At 53.2% G+C, this 23,041-nt stretch overlaps 8 protein-coding genes across 8 annotated transcripts; 3 read left to right on the top strand and 5 right to left on the bottom strand.

Moving 5' to 3' along the window:
- Positions 1-2,899: 2,899 nt before the first annotated feature.
- On the bottom strand, positions 2,900-4,075 carry VC83_03830 (uncharacterized protein; the record flags this gene model as incomplete). Its single annotated transcript, XM_024467472.1, has 1 exon — positions 2,900-4,075. One exon carries the CDS (start codon positions 4,073-4,075, stop codon positions 2,900-2,902), a length of 1,176 nt encoding a protein of 391 aa, XP_024325069.1.
- A 998-nt stretch (positions 4,076-5,073) lies between these two features.
- NRK1_1 (ribosylnicotinamide kinase) lies at positions 5,074-6,357 on the bottom strand. Its single transcript, XM_024467471.1, has 2 exons — positions 6,078-6,357; positions 5,074-5,984 (listed from the first exon to the last, which is right to left on the bottom strand). The coding sequence occupies exons 1-2, from the start codon at positions 6,203-6,205 to the stop codon at positions 5,258-5,260; spliced, it is 855 nt and encodes a 284-aa protein (XP_024324849.1). The 5' UTR covers positions 6,206-6,357; the 3' UTR covers positions 5,074-5,257.
- A 253-nt stretch (positions 6,358-6,610) lies between these two features.
- Positions 6,611-8,619, top strand: AAT1 (aspartate transaminase aat1). The gene is made up of 6 exons (XM_024467470.1): positions 6,611-6,989; positions 7,040-7,042; positions 7,104-7,113; positions 7,163-7,213; positions 7,260-7,909; positions 7,961-8,619. The coding sequence occupies exons 1-6, from the start codon at positions 6,873-6,875 to the stop codon at positions 8,408-8,410; spliced, it is 1,281 nt and encodes a 426-aa protein (XP_024324848.1). The 5' UTR covers positions 6,611-6,872; the 3' UTR covers positions 8,411-8,619.
- Positions 8,620-11,002, top strand: VC83_03827 (uncharacterized protein). The gene is made up of 2 exons (XM_024467469.1): positions 8,620-9,724; positions 9,787-11,002. Exons 1-2 carry the CDS (start codon positions 9,431-9,433, stop codon positions 10,444-10,446), a joined length of 954 nt encoding a protein of 317 aa, XP_024324845.1. The 5' UTR covers positions 8,620-9,430; the 3' UTR covers positions 10,447-11,002.
- Positions 11,003-11,015: 13 nt separating this feature from the next.
- On the bottom strand, positions 11,016-13,854 carry VC83_03826 (uncharacterized protein). The gene is made up of 5 exons (XM_024467468.1): positions 13,139-13,854; positions 12,757-12,987; positions 12,629-12,687; positions 12,347-12,516; positions 11,016-12,243 (listed from the first exon to the last, which is right to left on the bottom strand). The coding sequence occupies exons 1-5, from the start codon at positions 13,332-13,334 to the stop codon at positions 11,757-11,759; spliced, it is 1,143 nt and encodes a 380-aa protein (XP_024324844.1). The 5' UTR covers positions 13,335-13,854; the 3' UTR covers positions 11,016-11,756.
- Positions 13,855-13,928: 74 nt separating this feature from the next.
- Positions 13,929-18,022, bottom strand: VC83_03825 (uncharacterized protein). Its single transcript, XM_024467467.1, has 8 exons — positions 17,524-18,022; positions 16,824-17,367; positions 16,628-16,776; positions 16,189-16,581; positions 15,620-16,129; positions 15,198-15,566; positions 14,887-15,088; positions 13,929-14,790 (listed from the first exon to the last, which is right to left on the bottom strand). The coding sequence occupies exons 1-8, from the start codon at positions 17,617-17,619 to the stop codon at positions 14,687-14,689; spliced, it is 2,367 nt and encodes a 788-aa protein (XP_024324847.1). The 5' UTR covers positions 17,620-18,022; the 3' UTR covers positions 13,929-14,686.
- A 1,064-nt stretch (positions 18,023-19,086) lies between these two features.
- Positions 19,087-21,404, bottom strand: VC83_03824 (uncharacterized protein). Its single transcript, XM_024467466.1, has 2 exons — positions 21,210-21,404; positions 19,087-21,147 (listed from the first exon to the last, which is right to left on the bottom strand). The coding sequence occupies exon 2, from the start codon at positions 21,034-21,036 to the stop codon at positions 19,318-19,320; it is 1,719 nt and encodes a 572-aa protein (XP_024324846.1). The 5' UTR covers positions 21,037-21,147; positions 21,210-21,404; the 3' UTR covers positions 19,087-19,317.
- A 477-nt stretch (positions 21,405-21,881) lies between these two features.
- VC83_03823 (uncharacterized protein) lies at positions 21,882-23,016 on the top strand (the record flags this gene model as incomplete). Its single annotated transcript, XM_024467465.1, has 2 exons — positions 21,882-22,120; positions 22,171-23,016. The coding sequence occupies exons 1-2, from the start codon at positions 21,977-21,979 to the stop codon at positions 23,014-23,016; spliced, it is 990 nt and encodes a 329-aa protein (XP_024324841.1). The 5' UTR covers positions 21,882-21,976.
- Between the last annotated feature and the right edge of the window lie 25 nt (positions 23,017-23,041).

The following is a 23,041-nucleotide window of genomic DNA, read 5'->3' as shown; positions in this document are numbered from 1 at the left end:
AGGGAATTGACTCACGGGGTTCCCCCTTCATCTTTTTTGTATCCTTCGTAGTAGACCTATAGGATAGCATCCGTTTAGCCTCCGACTCGCACTCTCATATGCTATTACTGTGAGCTGGGTGCCCTGTGTCCTTACAAGAATGCTCTCTTCTCACGGATACCATTCGGAGATGTTGCGGAAATGATTCTCACAGCGTGTTTCGCGGACAAAACACTCTCAGAGGGGGGGTAGTATAAGGATGCCTGTCCCTCAGTGACAGAAAGGATCTGAGTCGGACAGGTTACGGTCACATGATAAGAGTTAAGGCAGGTTAGCCGAGTAGGACCCGTTTCGGGTACTTAAGGGGATTGACCCAATGGGGTCCCTCTCCCTCAGTGACGGAAGGTATCAGAGTCGGACAAGTTACGGTCACGTGGTGAGAGTGAAGGCAGGTTAGCCGAGTCGGACCCGTTTCAGGTACTTAAGGAGATTGACCCAACTGGGGTTCCTCTCTTCATCTTTTTTGTATCCTTCGTAGTAGACCTATAGGATAGCATCCGTTTAGCCTCCGACTCACACTCTCATATGCTATTACTGTGAGCTGGGTGCCCTGTGTCCTTACACTAGGGTAAAGAGCACTAAATGCTTAGCTGGGCTGTAGCCAAGCTTGTCCACGAGCGTAGGGCGTCGTATTGCATGTCATCAAGGTAGCTCTCCAACACCAATTTTTCAAACAGTTGCTGTGCTAGGGCAAAGAGCACTAAACGCTTAGCTGGGCTGTAGCCAAGCTTGTCCATGAGCATAGGGCGTATATTGGCAAGCTTGATAGCAGTGAGCAAGATGCCTAGTCGTCTATAACAGACGCTCTAGACTCCTAGATCACCATGCTTGACGCTTACGAGGAGTCTATAAGCCTACTACTAGATTTCAAAACCCACGATGTGTAATTCTTGAGAGCGATGCATTTGATACTATTATCAACGAACATCTACAACTCCTACACGCAGGCCGTACAAAAACATGGAATATCATACAACAAAAGTTCTATGGACTAAAGAGAGAAGAAGTAGAGTTCATTATAAAGCAGTGTAAGAACTGTACTCTAAACCGACCATCTACTACAAAAGCTCCGTTAGTCCCTATTATAAGTGGGCGAGCGTGGGAGCGGGTTCAAATTGATCTAATTGATATGCGCCATGAGCCTTCAGGGCAATATAAATGGATTCTGCATATAAAGGACCATTTCTCAAAGTATACACAGCTATACCCATTAAAGAGCAAGCACGCAGGGCCAATTGCAGACTGCTTTGCTCAATTTATCACAGCTTTCTTACCTCCAAAGATTATGCAAGCTGATAACGGAAAGGAATTCAAGGGAGCCCTACTTATCCTACTACGCAAGTATGGAATTCAAGTGATAAATGGAGCGCCACGGTCACCACAGACACAAGGCCTAGTTGAGCAAGCCAATGGGGTTGTTGAAGCAAAGCTACGAGCATGGAAAATGGATCATGGATCTATGGAGTGGAAGGATGGGCTACTCGAGGTTATGCTTGCAATGAATACTCAAATCCACTCGACAATTGGATGTGCACCAGCTGAGCTACTATTCCGAGATAGGAGCTCTCATATTAACTGGCTTAATAGCCAGGCGCGGAAGGATCTCTCAATTGGAGTTGAGCAGGAAGACCCAACGATGGCACCGATTCTTGAGAGTGAGCTCCAGCAAGAGCGAGAGCTCTCGATCAATTCTGAGCTGGCGCTATCGATCAATTCTGAGCTAGCGCTATCGATCAATTCTGAGCTGGCACCCTCGATCAATTCTGAGCTGGCGCTCTCAATCAATTCTGAGCTACTTCTCTCGCTCAATTCTGAGCTGGCGCTCCTACCCAATTCCGAGCGAGCATTCTCACTCAATTCTAAGCTAGCGCTCTCACCCAATTCCGAGCGAGCATTCTCACTCAATTCTAAGCTAGCGCTCTCACCCAATTCCGAGCGAGCACTCTCACTCTCACTCAATTCTGAGCTGGCAGAATCGATCAATTCCGAGCAAGCGCAAGAGCAGCTTCATTCTGAGCTCCGGCGTGGGAGCCGGAGTCGAGTAGCAGCCCAGCCTAGAACTGAGCTTAGAGCCCCCATTGATTCTATAATTGAGCGGGCTACAGTAGCAACTCAAAAGGCAAGGGTTCTTATGATACAAAAGTATAGTAAGAGGCATAATATCCAACACTTCGATATTGGAGCTATAGTCTCTATCAAGGTTCCTCGAGAGGATAGAACCTCAACTGATAATAAGAGGCTCTTTGCACGCATTTTAGAAGAGCCCTATCCACACCGGTATCAGGTTATAACACTCTCTGGTATTATACAACGCCTTATACCTACAAAATCACTTCAAGCTGTAGAGCAAGCTCTTTGGTCTGATATTACTATTCCTACTTCTACAAAGCAAGTAACACTTGCACTTGCATCTAGAGAGGCTTCTACAAGTGCATGGGTTGGAATATCATGTCAATGTAAGGGTCAATGCAATTCAAAGAGGTGTCGGTGTTATAAGGAAGTAAAGGGCTATAGCGTACAGTGTCATAATGATGACCACGACTGTGGTAATTTATCAGGTCTAGCTACTCGTACGGAAATAGCTTTAGTTGAGAGGCCACGAGTTGAGAGGCCACGAAGGAAGCGAGCAAGAGCAGACACTGTTGGTAATACTATATAGATTCTTAATTACTACTTTACTATTACTATTATTCGTGGTTGGGCCGGCCCATTCGCGAATAGGCCGGCCCGCTCGCGGAGGTTCATATTCGTGGTTGGGCTGGCCCATTCGCGAATATGAATTATTCGCGACTGGGCCGGAACATATACAGCCTACCCCCCCCTATGTGCATTTTCCACCACTCCCTCACTCCCCTCCATCTCACTTCTCACTCCCCTTCCCCCCCGTAACCCACCTCTCCTCCTCCTCCCACCCCCTTCTCTCCACACTCCTCCTCGCCATAAACGCCCTCGCAAACCTCCACGCCTCCACATCCCCCAAATTCCACGCCTCGATCGCACGAATCAACCGCTGCTGTTCGGGCGTCGTCCCCATCATCTTCGCAAACTCAAGTAACTCCCTCTCCTTCTTCAGCTCCTTCTCGCTTGGCAGCACCCCATCGAGCGGGTCGCGCGCTGGGTCCGCTGGGCGCCGTTCCGGGCCCGGGACGGGGGTTTGGGATTTCCCGTCGTGCGCGGACTGGCGGGGGACTAGGAACCCAAAGTGCCAGTCTATGTCGTCGGGATATTCCTTCTCGGCCGTGAACCAGACGGAGTGCGCGGCGCCGTAGGGGGAGGCGACTGCTTCTTTGAATTTGACGAGGCGCGGGGAGGTCGAGACGCCGGTGCCGAGGAGCTCTTTGGTGGCGAGGGTGAGCCAGTGGTCGCGGTTGCTGCGGCGGCGGATGAAGGGTATGTCGATGGCGGTTGTGAAGGCGTCGGAGGAGGTTGTTGTCCAGGGGTGCGGGACAACGCCGATGGTGTAGAGCTTGGAGTTGTTGCGGAAGATGGGAGGGGTGGAGATGCGCATTGGTGCTGCGGCGACGCATGGCTTGCAGTTCTTGTCGTTGGGGGGGCAGGAGGACATGATGGGGGATGAGGGGCATTGGGCGAGGTACTCGGCGAGCTGGACGGCGGGCTCGACGATGGCGGTCATGTGTGTGCGGATGGGTTTGAGGACGGCGATGCCGTCGGAGAAGAGGGTGCGCCAGTTGTTGTGGAGGTGTGAGTTGATGAGTTTGTTGAGGAGCCTCATGCCTTTGGATGTCGAGACTGGGAGTTCCTCTGAGATCTTGGGGTACTTGGCTTTCACCACACCCATGGCGTAGTATGCGATCGAGCCTGGGAATGCGTCGACTTTGAACATCTCCTTCGGAACCACATCGGATATCTCCTTCGCCTTTGAAATCTCCGGAGCCGCCAGCGCAGCCTTGATAGCCGCCATCACCCCCTCCTTCGGCCCAACATACAACCCACCCGCCAACCCCTCAAACCTCGTAAGATTCCCAAACTCCCCCGCCCTCAAGTACGAAATCACCGGATCCTCAAACGCCCCCATCGGCAACGCCAAATAACTGCACAATATCCCCCCCCCATACTCTCCCACGCCAACCACCTCAGCACCTCCTCTCCCCCCCCTTTCCCCTTCGCCCCTTCAAACAGCGCACTCCTCCTCGCCTCTGCCCTCCCCAGTATCACCGGCCGAAACCCCTGCGCCCACCACGCCCGCCGCCACGTAAGAAGAACCTGATTCAGCACTTCCTCCGTCTCCGCGCCCCCCGCGCTCTCGGAGTCGTAGTATGTGTATATGGGCACCCGCTCCACCAGCGGCGGAAGCACGGAGCGGTGCTCGTCGAGCGTGATCGCGGATGAGAAGGGGCGGAGCCAGTCCCAGCTCTGGTGCCAGCGCGCGTCGCCGCTTGTGCTGTTTGGTTGTATCGGGGGCGCGTGCGCGGAGGGTCGGAAGGGGCGCAGGACGGGTGGGAGTTTGGGGAGGTGCGGTGTGGAGCGGCGGGAGATGAGGAGCAGGATGGAGAGGACGATGATGGTGCCGATTATGAGGTGGACGAGGCGGCGAGGGGTGGGCCGGAGGGGCGTGCGGCGCGGTTGGTAGGCGTGTTGGACTGGCATTTTTGTGAAGGAGGGTGTCGCGAAGGGAGGGGGTGTTGTATCTATATTTGTGACATCGAGTTTGTCGAGGCTGTTGGGGTCGCGGTGGTGTGGTTCGTTGGTAGCTTACACATGCGCCTTGCCTTTTCCTGGGGCGAGGAGGCTGGCGATGAGGCGTTCTGGGTTGTGTGCGACTGGGCGTTGGTTATGGCTTGCCCATGGGGTGTTGTTTCGCGAATTTGGAGAGTGCTGGAGAGGGTGTTTGAAGAGTTGAATTTCTTGAGATAGGAGCGCAGTCGTTTGCAGATTGGCAGATTGGCAGATTGGCAGATTGGCAGCCCAAGCATTCAGCCTGGGTCCCAACTGCCAAGACTCTGTCTCCCCGGAAACCCAAGCGGGATTAACCTAGCCGCCTCACGTTGCGCCATCCTGGTCCAACGTGGCATAAAGCAACTGCGACTGTTTGACAAGGCGGTGTTATGTTTTCTTTTTTTGGTTTAATGGTTCGATATGTGACGGGATGATTGCGGGTAGATGCATTATAATGAGCGGGAAACTGGTCCTTGCATTGGAGCTCCACGCTAATGATTGAGTTGGGTTGTACCAGTTCATTATTGCAGAATAATTCCTTCTATATTTGAATATCCCTATCCAGTACATGACTTGATGATATCTCCTCCAAAGACTTCATAATGACATCCACGGTCCACACAAGCGTGGTCTCCATGTCCACATCCGGCCCCTGCTGCGACTGTGCATGAATGCCCGTCTCCTTCAAGATATCCTCCCTGAACTTCCCCTCCACATTCCCATCCTCAAACATCCACGCATGATCCTCAACATAGTTCGGCCAAACGATCTTATCCACATACCCCGGCGGATCCGCCCACCACCCCTCAATCGTCGCATACCCCGTGCGCGCCTCCCTCCTCGCCTTCGCCTTCTCATACCCCACACGCAGGAACAGCTTGATATCTATATGCGGCTGTATCTCCGCCATAGACGGCGCATACAGTAGGAATCCATCAAAGATACAGAGACGAAGCGCCGACTCCGACGAAGTGAGTATCCCATGCCCCGGCCTACCTGGCTGTGTCCACGCAGCAACTCTACCCTTCAGCCCCGCGATCACGGCGTCGGAGACGGGGCACTGGCCGACGTCGTTGCGGTCTTCTTTGGAGTCGAATTGCGGCTGGGCTGCGTTCAGATTGGGTTCGGGGCGGGAGCGGAGCTTGGAGTGGGACGGACCTACGGGGAACGTGCCGTGGTCTTGGATGTGGCTTAGGGAGGCTTTGATGTCGGGGATAGAGAGGGCTTCGGCGCAGTCCCAGTCCAGGAGGCCGTTCTTGGTTGGAAGCCTTGGGTTCGTGTATATTAGCTCTGAAGGAGGTGGAGAAGTGGTAGAGATGTAGCGTCATAGGCTCGTCCAGAGGGTGTATATCAAAACTCACTCTTTATCTTCCCTGTAGAAGTCATCTTCGTGCAAGATAAAGCTATTTGGGAAGATATCGCGCAAAAGCCTAGCCAAGGTTGTCTTTCCAGAGCTCGACGCCCCAGAGAGGCCGACCACTACGGCCATGCCTCTAACGTAAATATAAATAGCTCAAAAAAGGAAGCTCCCGTCACCTCCGTGATGTCAATTCTGTCATAATGAAAACACAGGACTCTGTGGGGAGAATATGGAATTGAGAAGGTATTACGGAGTATTGAGTGGGGTGATGGAGATGGAACCAGCTAACCTCCTATGACTGGCAGTATAATCTAATCTGAGCCCACGTAATTGTTACTCACCGCCTGCTTCATCACTCGTCACGTGAATTAATTTTTACCAAAAACCTGTTAGCACCAGTAGAGTACTTGATCCAGTGGGCGATATTAAGCCCTATAGAAGGAAACATAATTCTTTTTTTCTTTGCCAGCTTCCCCAGTATTTATAGTTAAATGTAGTACAGAGTACAGTAGATAAGAAATAAAATCCAAAAATATTAAGTTAACTTACTTATTTCCAAATTAGCCTCATGACAATCACAGGCAAAAGTCACAGTGGAGCCCCCACTGCGCGCAAAACCCCAAAAAACCCCTGCGGAGCCGCCGAGGCCCAGCCTACCCGGGAAGTGTGTACTGCAGCATCTCCAATTTTGTGAATCACATCTCCATCTTTTTCAATTGCATCTCCTGACATATTGAACATCTTCTCTCTAAGCTCTTCATTTCCATCCTCGCTTTGCCTCAAATTCCATCACATAATGCTTAGCACAGTCAGAGTCGCAAGCAGGCAGGTGGCCATTCGTGGTGCGGCGTGTCGCGTTGTCGGAGCTTCTCGCCAGGCCTCGACCTGGGCGAACGTTCCCCAAGGTCCACCAGTGAGTTTGCATCGACGTGTTACTCTTGTGTATCAGCTAACATGTGATAGGATGTAAGAACCCGGATGATATGTACCGTGATAATCAATTGCTAATGAAACGTTCGTGTGAAAGGCCATCCTAGGTATGTTGTCATCAGTGAATATTTTTGCGCGGCGACTAACAACGCACAGGTATCACCGAGGCATTCAAGGCCGATACCCTCCCAGAGAAGATCAACCTTGGTATGCTCTTCGAATCCGAATCTACGACTATACTGATACAATCCAGGTGTTGGCGCCTACCGTGACGACGCGGGAAAGCCATACGTTCTCCCATCCGTTCGCACCGCTGAGGACAAGGTCATCGCCGCCAAGCTCAACAAGGAGTATGCCGGAATAACCGGTGTCCCCGAGTTCACCAAGGCCGCGGCCGTCCTTGCCTACGGTGAGGGCTCCAACGCTCTCGACCGCCTCGTCATCACACAATCCATCTCCGGAACTGGTGCTCTCCGCATCGGAGGTGAGTTCCTGGCCAAGTTCTACCCGGGCGCGAAGAAGATCTACATCCCTACGCCATCATGGGCAAACCACGGCGCCATCTTCACCGAGTCTGGACTTGAGGTTCAGAAGTACAGGTACTACAACAAGGACACCATCGGCCTCGACTTCGAGGGTATGGTCGCCGACATTAAGGCCGCCGACAAGGGCAGCGTCTTCCTCCTCCACGCCTGCGCACACAACCCCACTGGTATCGACCCAACCCCAGAGCAGTGGAAGCAGATCAGCGATGCCGTCAAGGAAGGCGAGCACTTCGCCTTCTTCGACATGGCTTACCAGGGCTTCGCGTCCGGTGACACCAACAAGGACGCCTTCCCAGTCCGCCTCTTCGTCGAGCAGGGCCACAACATCTGCCTCGCGACCTCGTTCGCCAAGAACATGGTAGGTTGGCTCTGGTTGTACATATGACGATCATCACTAACACAATCACAGGGTCTCTACGGTGAGCGTGCCGGCACCTTCTCCATCGTCTGCGAGGACGCCGCCGAGAAGAAGCGCGTCGACTCGCAGGTCAAGATCATCGTTCGCCCGCTCTACTCCAACCCCCCCGTGCACGGCGCGCGCATCGCCGCCGAGATCCTCAACAACCCCGAGCTGAACCAGCAGTGGCTTGGTGAGGTCAAGGGCATGGCCGACCGCATCATCGAGATGCGCGCGCTCCTCAAGGACAACCTCGAGCAGCTCGGCTCCAAGCACGACTGGTCCCACATCACCAGCCAGATCGGCATGTTCGCCTACACTGGCCTCACGCCCGAGCAGATGACGACCCTTGCTCAGGAGCACTCCGTCTACGCCACCAAGGACGGCCGTATCTCGGTTGCGGGCATCACATCCGACAACGTCAAGAGGCTCGCAAAGGCCATCTACGCCGTCAAGGGCTAAGCGGGTTTGTTAGAAATCGTGTTTTGACGATTTGTCAATCGTGTCGGTGGTGGGCGGAGAATGTCAGCGTTGGCGCGCATCTAGACCGTTTAAGCCCGGATCTGGTTTTTTGGGGGCTTGTTAGACTTTCATAGACGGCGTCCCTTCCTCTGTACTTGTACAAGTATCTACTATGTAGCGATAAAAATACACAGCCTTCTCTCGCTCCGAGACCACCATACACAGTTTTCAGTGGGGGCCAGAAAGGTACGCAAAAATGATTGAGAAAAAAAGCCATCAAAATGCCTTGGAGCGAGCATGGTGTTCATGGCGAGATCCGGGCCTATCACCTGCAACGGAAACCCAATCCCCTCAGAGAGGCTGAAACATGGTGACCCTCAAACGCCCTCAACCTCCAAGATATGTTCTCATACTCCCTTCCAAATCCGCTCACCGAGAAGAAGAGATTTCTGAATTTCGCCACCGAGCGTCCACCGATTCGCCCTGCGCCCGGGGTGGTTGTGATCAGGGCAAAAGAAAACCGGAAGTTCGCAATCACGCCCGTTGATAGTATTACTTTTTGCGGATACCAACAGGTACGACGTCGAGGTGTCTGTCCGAGCCATGTGTGGTCACCATCACACACATCACGGTGACCATATTTGGTCCGCAGGCGCTGAGGAGGAGGGGATTGGACGGGTTGAATAGTTGGAAAGCATGACTTCCCTCCCCCCTCCCCTTTCCCCACACACTCCGTTAAGTCCGTCTGAGTCCGTCGACTTAGCCTCCTTGGTGCCCTGAGATCGCGAGCTGTCAGCGTCAACCTCAAGGCGCATCAGAGCCTACTATGGTCACACCCGTCCTACAGTAGGCTGACTGGAGGCAAATGGGGTGTATTAATACTGGGATACTGTGCGACCCATGTCTGGGGAATAACCACCCAGGTCTTGGCATTGTCACCATCTCCTCCCTACCCAACTTTGTAATTCCACTCTCACTTCCAACGCCCGCCCTTTTTCCTCCTCCGCCTGATCGCCAGGAATGCTCGACATATATAATATCAGCGCCCCAGCACCAGGCTCTATAGGAAGAGAAGAGGATGGGACCACCCATACCGTTTTCAACTCTACAATATTGGAGTCTCGACGACCAAACCGAAGAACGAAACGCTATCGCACGGCCGACATGCTTCCGCCGTCGTGGGATCAACCCCAGGTCGCCCTGCCGGCCACCCCCAACATCTGGGTCATAACCGGGCCCTCGGGCGCTGGCAAGTCTAGAGTTGGGAAATACCTATGCGCCAAACTAGGTTTCATCTTCGTTGAAGGCGACGACGTGAGTCTCCATCTCCATCTATGTCCCTTCCGTCCGTCCCAACAGCAAGCTAACTCTCACAGTTCCTCACTAAACAGGAAAAGGCAAACAGCGGCGTCGTCAACGATAATCGCCACGCCGAAATCCTCGCTGCAATCATTCACGAAGCCATAAGCCAAGCAAGCCACGGCACCGCAGTCGTCGTCGCTTGCTCGGCCCTCCGTGTCGCCGACCGCAACGCCTGGCGCAACGCTACTGCGCGCGCCAACAGGAGCGATATCCCCGCGCACAGATTTCGGCCAACATACTACTCCTCGAGTTTCGAGGACTCCACCCTTCCGAACCACCATGGGGACAATCAGGTCCCCTACCTCCAAGGGTCCCAGGACCCTTACCCCCACACCATCGCCAACGACGGTTTCGCCTACCACTCCATCCCATCCAACGTCCTCGACATCCCCGCCCCGACCCTTCGTCCCATCCACCTCCAATTCGTCTACCTCGCCATCTCAAAAAAGCTCTCGCTAAAGACAGTCAAAAACCGACAGACAATGACCGACCACCACGTCTCTGTAACAGCAGTGCCGGCGCAATTTCGCAACCTCCAGCCGCCGGAGAAGTGGGAGCGAGATTGCTTCAGGCAGAAGAGCTTGGAGGCGCTGGAGTTGACGGTCGCGGTCGAGAAGCATGTGGTGATGGTGGGGAATGGGTTGAAAAGGTGCAAGTGTATGTTTTGCCCATGAGGGGAACTGGATGTTGGGCACGTCAGTGGCAGTCAAGAGAGGGTCGATGAACCTGCATAACATGTGTGGTTCATCGGACAGGTTTGGTGTTTAGGGATAAGAGGAGGACGACAACTGGTGTTGAGGGTTATATATGGGACGAGGGAAGGTTTGCTTTGAAAGATTACACGCATACTATAGAGGGTATGCGTGTTACCAAGAGAATTACAAGAGGGTACATATACAAGAAAACCAATCATCATCGGCGCGGAACATACAACAAACAGACAACACATACAACGATTTCATCAGCATCCTACATAGCGGCATACTGCATCGGCATACTACATACAGAAGATACAACACATCACAACTCCGACATCACACATACATGGTATTACACCCTAACCAACACACCTAAGGGGGTCTACAATTTCAAAATTACCACCTTGGATATACCGAGATTTTATCTCGTCTACGAACCGATTCCACCAACGCTCAGAATCAGAACAGACGCGTTCTATCGCGAAACAATACAGGGGTTTGGGAATGCATATATTAGCGGGGGAATAGGGAGATGGGGCGCGGGGGCATATGGGATATCAATTATTTGTGGAGGGCGTCATTTACAGGAAATACATACGGGGGGGGGTTAAAGCATTTGTTTGGATTTTATCTCTCATTCTTGCATTTTTGGTAGATACCTGGATTTAGAAGTCCATAAGAGGTGTTTTCAATATTATTGAGTGTGGTCGTCAATTTTTACCCTGTTCATCAAGCCAAGATGCCAAAACTCTGCTGAATCTCATCGGTCATGATTCAATTATCATTAAAAAAATCCTTGCTATGAAAAATCCATCGCTGTGCACACCGATCCCAAGGCAACCGATCAATATTCGCCACCCGAAAGCCTTGTACTTCAGACAATCTCGCCCTTTTTCACTCCGCCCCTCGGGGAAAATATCATCACAAGGCGTTTTCCGAGGCGCTGCCTCGTTCATCGTACAACCACTACAGTCTTCCCCTGTTACCCCGAGATGCGAACTGCGCACAGCTCGTTGAAGGTACCCCAACCGAAACCAGGAAAATAAATAAAGGGGTATTCACGCCGAAAATGGTATCAAAGTCCTCGCAAAAATGAGAAACACCCAAGAAACCCCTGCCTTCAAGGCCACCGAGAAATAGAAAAAGGGGGTTACAGCCGTGAGGTACCGTATCCAGCCTCAAACGTCACACCCCTAACCACCCAAGAATTGAAGCCTAGAAAAACCCCAACCCAATCCCACTCGCACTCCACAAAACCCCGATGAGGGAGCAAGAAGTGCCGCAACTCACTCTGGATACTTCCTCAACGGAAAATACCCCTCCGGCATCGGAAAAAGATGCCACTCCCTCTCCCCCTCCTCCCCAAACGCCTCCTCCCACGCCGGCGCCAGCTCCCTTGGTATTTCCCACCCCTTCTCCGGGCAGCGGAGGCGCATGCGGACCAGATGCCGTTTTGGCTCTATTTCTCCTCCTTCCATCCCCCCATCCACTTCACCCACTGCCTTGGTGGTAGAAGCAGAAAACGCAGACCGCCGATGCATAATCGCAAGGTTATTCACAAAATGCAAATCCCCCGCCTTGGTAGTGATGTGTAATTCGGTAGCCCGGGCGACGGCTTGGAGGGCGTTGAGGGCGGAGAGTTGGGAGGGGGTGAGGGAGGGGAGGTGGGGGGCGCGGGGGTGGGAGGGGGTGGAGAGGAGGGCGGAGGGGGAGAAGTTGATGAGGAGGTTTGAGGCGTGGTAGTAGAGGATGCGGCGGTGGTGGAGGGTTGGGCTGGAGGGGTGGTTAGCTTGTTACTGTGCATTGATGCGGGGTGGAGGGTGGGAGGTGAAACAGGAGGGAGGGGGGAGGATGGGGAAGTGGAAGGATGACTTACTATGCGAACGGCCAATCTGGCTTAGCTAGCGTGTGGATAACCTCGGGACAGGTGGCAGCGAGAAGGTTGTAGGCTGTGTATGCGGATGCGACGATGAATTTCCCGCCTTCGGCGGCGGCGGCGCGGGTTTGCCAGGCTAGGATGTCGCCGGTGGCTTCGGTGTGGAAGGGCTGTGATGGTGTTAGGTTTGGTGGGGTTAAAGGTTTGGTGAGTGGGTGGGTGGTCGGGATAGGGGGCGGGGTATGGGAAAGTGGGGAGGTGGAGAAGAAAGGGGCGACATACCAAACTATCCATCGAATGCCTCGAATGCTTTGCGTCATATTCCGACGGCGTAATATGAACTATCCCTTTCGTTAGCCACCTTATCCCCTAACCCCTTCCAACGCAAAAATAAAATCGAAGAGACTCACCAATCATATTCCCCCTCCCATCCTGCCTCCCCTTCCCCCTCGCCATATAACTCTGCACCCCCATAAACACCACCATCTCCTCCTCCGGCTCATACATCTCGGGCGTCAAGCCGCGGATAAGGCATACACCCCTCCCGCCGTATAGTTCGTTTGAGAGGAGGCGGAGTTTTGGGCCGAGGGTTGGGAGAGGGAAGGTCGCGGGGGTGGCAAGGTCGCCGTTTAGGTTATGTGCTAGAAGAGGTTAGTCTTTGTTCAACTGCCTGTATATGTGGCCCTGTGTAACCATCTTTAGGTTACGGATAGGCCCGGGAGGCGGGGCGGGAGACGGGACGGCCCGCTGGGGTTATTGGGTGACAGGAGAGGGGGGAAATGGGGGACGTGCATTTGAATACTGCTAATGCATATTTGATCTCGGAGAGGTAGGCGGGGGTGAGGTGGTATATGTAACTCTCGTCTGCGAGGTCTGCGCCGGTCCAGGCTAGAGGTGAGGAGATGGAGGAGGGGAAGGAAGGGGGGAGGTCGTAGGGTTCTGAGGGTGAGGTTGTGGAGGGAGGTAGGGTTGGGTGGACGAGTGCCATGTTTGTGAGGTTGTGGCTCGAACCTCGAGGATACTGGTGGCTGGTGATGAATAGAGAAGAAGGAATCGGGTTGTAGGCCTGGTGGATATTGGTGATGGATAGAGAAGAAGAAAGGTCGAAGCCGGAGTAAAGACTGATATATATCTGTCTGGTGTTGAATAAGGAAGAAGAAAGAAGAAGGTTGAAGCGGAGCAAGTCAAGTATTTATATTCCGTTTATCTATAGCTGCCTATAGCTCCCAGCAGCTATCTGCTATCAGCTACCTTTCTCGGTTTTCCTTGCAGATTGATTGCAAATTCCGAATATCCCAGCCATCTTAGCACCTCATGCGTGATGCACCCCCCTCCTTCCCAAAAATTTACCAGACCATACACACACCATAACTACTATCATATCTTGCACATGACAGACTCAACTCAATCAACGCGCTCCAAAGCGACGTAAGCTTATTCACGCCTCTTAATCACTTGCGCCGGCCTGCAAACATAATATCCAGACAGACACGGATATCCAAATCAAGGCATAACCCCCCCCCCATCCCCCTAAAAGATCCGAGAATCTTAACCCTTCCCCCCCCCCTCCTTTTTCTTCATCCCTTCCTCCGTCCCTATCACTAAACCATAAACTGAAATGAAACGAAACGAACAACCCCCCCCATCCCGCCGCCGACCCACTTTAGCCCTGCCACCCACAGAGCCTCAAACCCTCGCACAGGAATCGTCATCACGCAAACCCACACACATGACTCCTCCCCCACTCACGACGCGTCTCCCAATCACCATCCCGACACTTGAGCCTCAGAATCCATGGAGGCGTGGATGCCTATATTATCTATCCAATGAGCGTTTGGGTTGTTGTTGGATGGGGTGTATGTTGCTTGGGTGATGGGTTTAGTTGGGTGGGAGTGCGGCGGGATTGGAGGATTGGGATAAGTGGGTTTCTGGTGTTTCGGCTAGCTGCCTATATTTCCTATCCAGCGTTCTTGGATTATGGAAAGAGCTACCATTCGCGATAGGTTAGACATACAGATTCCTCCGGACTCCATTTCTCCATCCGCAGGATCGTCAGTTCCCTGGGTATTTTCCCAGAATCCTGCTGATTGGGCTTGTTTGCTATTATACATATTTTTAAAGCACAAAAAAAGCAATGAAGTAGAAAACGTATTTGTTTGCTCGTCCAAGCTCGGCGAACTGCATGTGGATGCCATGCCATGCAATGCAAGTGCAATGTATACGTAGCATTCCGGCTGTTTCATATTTCATAATAACTCTCATCAATGACTGCATGCTTGGGCCCCATGACTCTTATAAAAGTGTGTGGTGTGCTGTAGGAGCCTCCTCAGCCAAAGAAACTCAGATCTTGATACGAGGTTTCCAGTCTTGCTCGTACAACTGGGATATGAAATAGTAGTCATTATCGAATGCTTCTGCCCATCGGAACTCCTCAAAACGGACCGCTAGCCCCTGTTAGCCAAGATTGCATTCTCACATCTCCGCGGAGAAAAATGCTGGTGGGGACGGGTAAGGCGAGGGGCATGTAGTTAGTTACTCACCATTAACATTAACGAATTTTCTCGTCGATTCAATGAACTTGCTCTGTTTCTCCGTCAACCCCGCGTTAGTCAAAATATCCGCCCTCTCGCCCGCCGCCGCGCTGAACGGGTACGAGCCCTTATTGCAAAGGTGGAAATGCGCAAGCAGTGCCATGGCTCCGGCATGATATTCCGCCACCATTGCCGGTCGTGCGAATCGGGCCTATGGGGTCGGGTTAGCATGATATATGCGTTTGTTGGTTTTTTTTGTTTGGGGATGGTTTGGTTGGTTGATCAATTACCAGGTGAAGGGAAAATAGGGGTTGACGTACCTGTAACCCATGCTTCCTCGCGTATGCCGAGTCATGCTTGGTGATCATAGAGCAGTTATGCAGCAAGATGAACGTGCACAAGTAGATTGTGAACCAGAACCCGGGCTTGTTAGAATATATCAACTTTTGCAGCGCATCGAGAATGTCGGACCGCAGCGGGTCTTGGATGTCCCGAGATAGGATCAGTTCGATCTGGTTACCCATTATGGGCGGGATGGGGATGCGGCCTGGCGTTGGGTGCGTGGCATCAAAGATGTCGGGGGTCATGCCGAGGGTCTCGGGGCCGACTATGTTGGTCGACTTTGTATTCAGGCGGATGGCAACCCAAAGTTGGAGGACCATCGTGAGGAGTTTGCGTTGGACCATTGGCTACGGATGGTTAGTGTGGACGCGGCTTATGGGCGAGAATAAGAGAAACTTACAACATCCGGATCATTAGAGGTGGTAATGGCCATATTATACGTCATCCAGAGGAACCTGTCCTTGGGGTCTAGAGCTCCCTGGAAGAATTCCGGTCCGCCTTGATTAATGTAGTTCTTATATGCGTCTCGTGCCGCAGCCAGGTCCTTGATAGCGTATGAAGGGATCGCAACCTTCTTCTTCACGCCCGCACTACTCACCCAACTGCGTTCCAGCACATCTCCCTTCATCGGCTTAAACTGGGAAACCACCAACTTCAGCGGCGTGGAAGTATATCCCTCGCTAACCTGTATGGTGATCGTATCCACGCTCGCCCACGTACCCATTTCCTTCAGCGTCCGGTTCGACCACCGTTGGCTCCACTCGAACCCTGGGACTTGCCCCATCTTGTAGAGGCGAACATCTGTGATCCTGTGGCGGATACACGTCGGCTTCTGAACCTTCATGTTGGCCGCCTTCACGTTCTTGCAGGTGAGGCAGACGCCTTTGGGGTCGGCAGGATCCGGGATGCACTGGTTTCGTTAGCGACGTGTAACACCAGGGATTTAGAATTTTGAAAGGGGAGACATACACGTATTTTTTGGTGCCGGCAGCGGAGGCAACACCCGTCCTTCCGAGTCTGCGCGGTCTGGTCTCGGTCATGCTGGCTCTTGAATGGCCCTCGGCGCGTTGGTACAGTAGTCACTGATGACTCTGTATCTTCTATACTACGGCCGCTGTCGGAGCCGTGTCTGGTCTCTGACTTCCGTTGCGAAAGGTTGGCATCGGAGACAAAGCCAGAGTCTGGGGGTGGTACTTCGAGATATCCATTGGTATTCGCAAAGGATGGGTTGAATTCTGTATAGCTAGGAAGCTGGAGATAGGTCATCTCCTGCTTAAGAGGTTGGGTCTGAACTTGGTATTGTTGGAGGGGCTGCATCCATGGACCGCCGAATTCAGGGGTGTCACAGCTAAAGGACGTTTCCTGGCAGCATTAGTTAAGCTACAAGGGAACCGTTTGGGAGGCATACCATAGCAAAGCTATTATGGCCTCCACTGTCGTAGGCATAGGGAAGGCTAGTCATCGAGGTTCCATAGTTCGGGGAGTAGCTGTCCATGAACTGAGCTCCCACAAACTGAGGTGCCGAAGCCGAAGCAGGTGGTAGCATCGATTGATTTTCTGTAGCCACCATCAGCTAACCTCTTCCAATCTCACCAATCACTTACCGTATCCATTGCCATGTGAAGGTTCGTCGTCCACAGAGCACCAATTTGAGAAGAAATCCACCAAAACCTCCTTCGGGAAACAAAAGGTATTATCTCTTCCACCTTGACTTGCAGGTTCCAAAAATTCTGACGAGCCATCCATTTGGCCCATCCACTGTGGCACTGACTTCTCTCCTTGTCCTCCCGTGTAATTATTTATCTCCCCACCCACAGCTTTCTCGCCCATAGAACCAGTTGACCGAGGCTTCGGGGTGCTCCTCCCCCGGCCCATTGCGCGTTTCATTCTGAGTGGTTGGTGAGAAAGCGGCCAGTCATAGTACGGCACAAACTGCTCGGGCTCCTGCTCAGGCTCTTCCTCCTCGAGGTCGGAGATAACTGACCGCAGGCGTGTCACGGGCATTCGTAGTAGAGTAGCTGCTCGGCGAACCCGCTCCTCTGTGGGTGCGAGGTTGAAGTGCTGTGGGTGGGTGGATCTAGGACGCTTGGAGGTGGAGGGGTTGGTAGGGTCGACGACGACGACGTCGTGTTTTCTCTTGCAGTTGGCCTGGATGGGGTTAGATTGATGCGGTTGGTTTATGGAGAAGCATGGGTGGTTTGGGTGGGTTGATGTTGTTCGCCGAAGGGAGGAGAGGCTTAGATATAGACTATATCGCCGAGAGAGTGAATCAAGAGCGAGCCGGTCAGTGAGTGAATAACTTACCATCTTAGCTGAGACGTCACTTCCAGTTGGGATCCGGCTGTTTCGGTCTAGTGACATATTTATTCTGTGTGCTGCCGGGATGAGACGTCGGACCATGCAACGAAGCCAGAGGGGACACAGGACATGAATGCTCCGTAGGGTAGGAGGAAGTGGTAGTGGCTCAGTATGGGTCCTCAGGGCGACAGGGCAGTGACAGTGGCGTCGCACCTGGGTAGGTGATATCCAGGGAAGAGAGGGTAATTGGAAAGGAAGGGATAGTAAGCAAAGCAAGGACAAGGCTGGGAATAGGAGTGGCGGTGGAAGTGGAAGCGGAAGCGGTTGTGGTGATGGGTTGGTTGATTGTGATTGTAGTTGCGGTTGTGGAGTACAGAGCAATCAAGTGTTTCAGAGAGAGAGATATAAAGACATCCAGAGAAGCAAAGTGGGATTGTTGGCCGCAAATGCCGTGGGGTTGGGCAGATCGCGTTGCGTCGGATTGTGTTGGTTGTAGATGCGGAGGTTCGATGTGGTTGTTTCTCACCGGTTCCAGGGTTACAACAAGGCTGGCTCACCGGTGTGGTATGGAAGCGCAAGTAGTTCAGCCGCACAAACACCCGACCAAGATAGCTGCATAATAAGTATTATAAGTATCTGCATATTTTATGAGTAGCTACATGCTTGATCGCCGGGTGTTCTCTTGTGGGGATGAACAGGCATGCTGTGGACAGACATTCTGTGGACGGTGACAGCTACAGCCAACAAGGCTGGGCAGGGCCACGAAGGAACTAATTCGCACTTGTAGTCACGATATACAAGTGCTAGATTCTGTGTGACACGATGGTAATAGAGGGGTCATAAACAGGTGGTTATGATATAGGGATATACGGAGTTTCGATTCGATGATATGAGAAGGATGGTGGTGATGGATACTACTGCTGATGGTGGCGGGAGAAGGAACCACTGTGGAGGCGCAGTGGAGTCGGGGAAGGCGCGGGAGCCAGGGATGAAGCGGGGACGGGGAGCTGGGGAACTGGACAGGAGGGAGAGAGCCTCATATAGGTCAGGGTCCAAGTATACACAGTTGCATCAACAGCTACATCACAGCGTTGTTGGATATGCATGACGCTGACGATCACAGCATTAGAACGGACGAATGGCTACAGACAACATTCACTGCCACACCGGTCAATCGAAGACACTGATCGGAGACACTTCCGCCGTCGGCCAAGCCTAGACCGATGAAGATGGAGATGGAGATGAATCGGACCGTCAGGTTACCGTGATGGACACCGGTGAGCGTCAATAGAGCAGAGAGCAGAGACCAGAGAGGGGCAACGTGCTTTCGATGCTGTGAAACGCAACGGCTTTATGGACCGGTCAGCGAGGAAGGAAGGAGCCAGGGTGGTGAGAGTATGATCTGTCATGCTCATCGTCACTTCGATTATATGAGCCGGAAATAAACGTTCATGGGTTGCGAAGACCTCATTCTCGCCGGCGCGTGGGACACAAGACGAGAGTCTCGATTGCAATTCTCGATCTTCACCGGGCTTTGGGAACACGAGTTCAAAGGGAACTATGGGAATGAGCCTCGCTCCAAAACATACTTGATTCAATAAAATCCCGTATCCAATAAGATTGCGTCCACCATTCCAGCATCTCACGAACTCGCTCCTTCCCGCTTCACCAACCGGTGGGCATCAATATCCAATGGACCAACATCCAATCCTTTTCTCTCCCGGCATCTCGGGAATCACAGACCGCTGTGGAGTCCATCACCAACACCTAACCCGTTACCCAATCGGCCAACTTCACACATCACATCTCCCAACTCTCCAAAATATCAAGCACCTCCTCCAATCTCGGCCTCCCACCAAACATAGAAGAACCTCCAGTCACCCCCCTTTCTCTTCTCTCCTCCCTCATTATCTCTCTCTCCTCCAAGAACCTTTCTCCCCTCCCCAGCTCCTCAATCCACCACTCCTTCGCAGCCCTTTGCACCACCTCCGCACTCTCCGTCCCATCTCCTTCCTTCAACACAATCCTTCCCCCCGATCTCACCACTCCTTGCTCTCTCCTCCCCTCCACCCTTCCCATCGTGCACCTATCAATCAACTCCCTCTCCCTCTGCCCCGCCCTCCTATATGCTGGGAATTCCATCCCTCCTTCTCCACCCTGCCTCCACACTGCTCGCTCTGGCATTCCCACTCCCTCGAATATACACCACAGTGCCCTACCAAGCATATATACCATCGCTGCCTCCCTCTCCTCCGCGTCCATCGCCAACCACCCCAATGCAAACCCCTCGGTCTTCCCCTTGTGCGCCCCCTTCCCTACGCCCCTCCACCCGGGCACGAACCGATCCATCTTCGCACGATACTCGGCCCTGACTCCCTCCGGCACCTCCCCATGGGCACTCATCGCAATGATAGCTAAATTCTCGATACATGCGACCTCTGGCGCCGAAAATCCCACCCACACACCCCTCTGCTCAAAATCCACCAAAACAGCCTCCCCGTTCTCGGCAAGCACCACATTATCAACCCTCAGGTCGGAATAATATCCCCCTTGGCGCACAATATGCACAAGTGCGGTGGCTAATCCCTTTGCCCAGCACATTTGATCGTTCCAGCCCAATGTCCCAGTTAGAGAACGAAGGGGTAGCACATCCCGAAGGCTTCCTGCGCGGTGGAACGGGAGCAGCATCCCCACAACACCTACCTTGCCGCCAAACCTGCATTTCTTCGTCGTGAGGTAGAGCGGGCGGATAATGTTGCGATGCGCTGGGAGGGAAAGTAGCGAAATCAGCTCGTGGTACAAGTACTTTGGATCACCCGTCACAGCTTTCATGACCAGTTCCCGCGGCTCTCCTAACCCGGAAGATGGGAGAGCGACGACGCAGACGCTGTCATGGATCTGACGCACTAGGGTCAACGAGGTTATATTCAGTGCTTCCGGCCAGTCCGCGGAAGGGATCTCAGGGGCGAGCGCGGCGAGCGCAGAGGGGGTGAGGAGCGTGTGCTCTAACTGCGTGTTGCGAAGGAGGGTGATGTGGCATTTGCTAACGTCTTTGTGTAGGCGCGAGATGACGATTTGGGAGCCGAAGGGAAGGGTGCGGTATGTCTCTTCAAAGCGAGGGTGTGTGGCTGAATAGTGCTCCAAGGCGCGGAGAACGTGCTGAGCGATCCCGAGCCTCTGGATGGAGTCGCCGCGGCAGCTGAATGCTTGGGGGAGGTCGAGGAGGTGCGAGAGAGTTGGGTGTGCGGAGGGAGGTGGGATGGTGGTGGTGATAAAAAGGGGGGGTGGGAGAGGGTGGGTGAGGGGGGTGGTGTGGAATTGGGTTCCTTGGGAGCTGCAGAGGTCGAGGCGCCAGTGAGGGTTGAGGACGGGGGTGAGGCTGTTGATTCGTGTGGAGGGGTTGAGGGGGGGGAGGGGCCAGGGGAGTATGGTGGGTGATGGTGGAGAAGGAGGGGGGGAGGTGGTGAATGCGGCGGTTGGGTGGATGACGAGGGGTATGGCGGTGGGGGTGAGGTCCATGGTTTGGTGGTGGGGTTGGTAAGTTGTGGGTGAGTGGCGAGGTGGTGTCTTTGGAATGCCTTTCTGGTACGACAAGGTGAGTTGACTCTGCCCAAAAAGGTGAGTCTGTATCTGTGCTTTCTGTGGTGAGTATGGACCTGAGCTTTCGCAATCCAGTTCTGTTTCTCACTTACCCCTGTACTGTTAATCCAGGTATCTTCGTGGTGAGTATAGATCTTTACCCTCTGGGTTCAGTCCTATGCCTTGACTCTGAAGTGAATAGTCAAACCATATATTGCAATCCTCCTCGAAAACAATCCGCAAACACGCAAACACGCAAACACTTTAAATTTTTTATAAGATGATAAACCAGAAAATCACCTACCGAGGCCACCCAAAACTCCCCAACCCCCCCTCATATACATCACCCTCCCCTCCCTGTCTCCGCAGAGCCGCAATCCCCCCCTTTCCCTTATCCAACAACATACATACTATTGCCGGGATCCTTGGTTTGATAGCCCTTCCCCCAGTCCCCTGCCCCGCATCCTGGGATGGGAATATGTACCCATTCTACCGGGAAGCGGACTTGATTGGTACGGAAAGCTGGGAAGGATGCGGCAAGCTTTTTCAGCTTTTGATGCGGTGTGTGGGAGTGGGAGTGGGATGGATGGATGTGGCCTATACTTAGCTTGGAGGATGGAGAGTTACATGCGCGTTACTCCAAGAATCATGACCGGGAGTGTAACTTAACTAACTTACTGTAAACTGTAAATTAATTTATAAACTCGTACAGTAGCCGTCAGGGCCCTTGCCATACACCCACCCAGCGGATCTACCCGCTGTGGATCTCCACCCAGCGCGTCTCCCTCACCACGTGTGCCTGGCAGCCTCGCTCCCAGTAAACAACTCCCCTCCCCCCTCAACGCTGTCTGTCCACCACCCATACACAAAAACATCCGCAATGATACCCCCAATTGACAGCGCCGTCCTGGCAGCAAACCCCAAGTTTGCATTGTTGCATAAGACGCTGGTGACGAAACACCTCAAACCGGATGGGGGGACGAGGAATCATCCCAAGGAGTGGGAGCGTCATGCGCAGGCTACTGTGTGTCCCCCATTCCTGCTAGAGAAGACACCTACCTAATAGAAGTCCAGGAACTTAAAACCCTCCGTCTAAAGTTTACGCGGGCCAAGGTCCTGCAGAAAGCCCTTGAAGAGCTCCCTCTCACCTCTCCCGCTCCGGCGTCTACAAAGACATCATCAAGTCGGCAATCCACACCCGTTACGGAAATCCCACTGCCTGCAAAGCTAACGGAGTTAATCATCCTACTCACCCTCTCTCTCCGCTCGCCAACCGCACTTCCACTTCCAAACTTATCCGCCAATATCCAGGCCATCGCTGCGCTCGTGTCAACTCACCTCACGTCCCATGCTCTCCCGCTAACTAGGTTGATGAATCCACATACCAATCCCTCTTTCCTTCATCGTCAGATCCCCAGTCTCGCCATTTCTATCATCGCCCTGCGTGATCATGTCACCGGCCTTCGTCTCCGCCTGGCGGCGAAACGCACCACCCTCACCGATCTCGCTGTAAAGTTACTGCACCTCTACACCGCGCAGGCAGCAACAGTAATCCGCATCCTCGAACAAACAACCCACGGCTGCCTCTCCCGGCACTCCCGCGCCCACGCTGAGATGCTCTCCTTATCCTGCGCCACCACAGCAGCGGAAGCCGAGTCCAAATCGCGCATAGCAGCAGACCTCGTCTACGGGCCCGAAGCGGTCAGAGCGTTGCAGGTGTACCGAGAGCATTTAAGGGATGGGAAAGTGAGGATGGAGAGTAGGAAAGGGGGGGCGGAGAGGGAGTTGGGCAGGTATGGGGTTGGTAGGGAGGAGGGGGGGAAAGAGAGGATTATGAGGGAGATTGCTAGGGTGTGGGAGGAGATGGAGGGGGAGGTTGAGGAGGTTAAGGGGGATATTGGGAGGTTGAGGGGGCGTTAACACGTGACTGTTCCGGAGAGGGGTG

The sequence above is a fragment of the Pseudogymnoascus destructans genome, assembly GCF_001641265.1.
Source record: "Pseudogymnoascus destructans isolate 20631-21 unplaced genomic scaffold scaffold_8, whole genome shotgun sequence".
Lineage (NCBI taxonomy): Eukaryota > Fungi > Ascomycota > Leotiomycetes > Thelebolales > Thelebolaceae > Pseudogymnoascus > Pseudogymnoascus destructans.
This window is presented reverse-complemented; position numbering and strand designations above follow the sequence as displayed.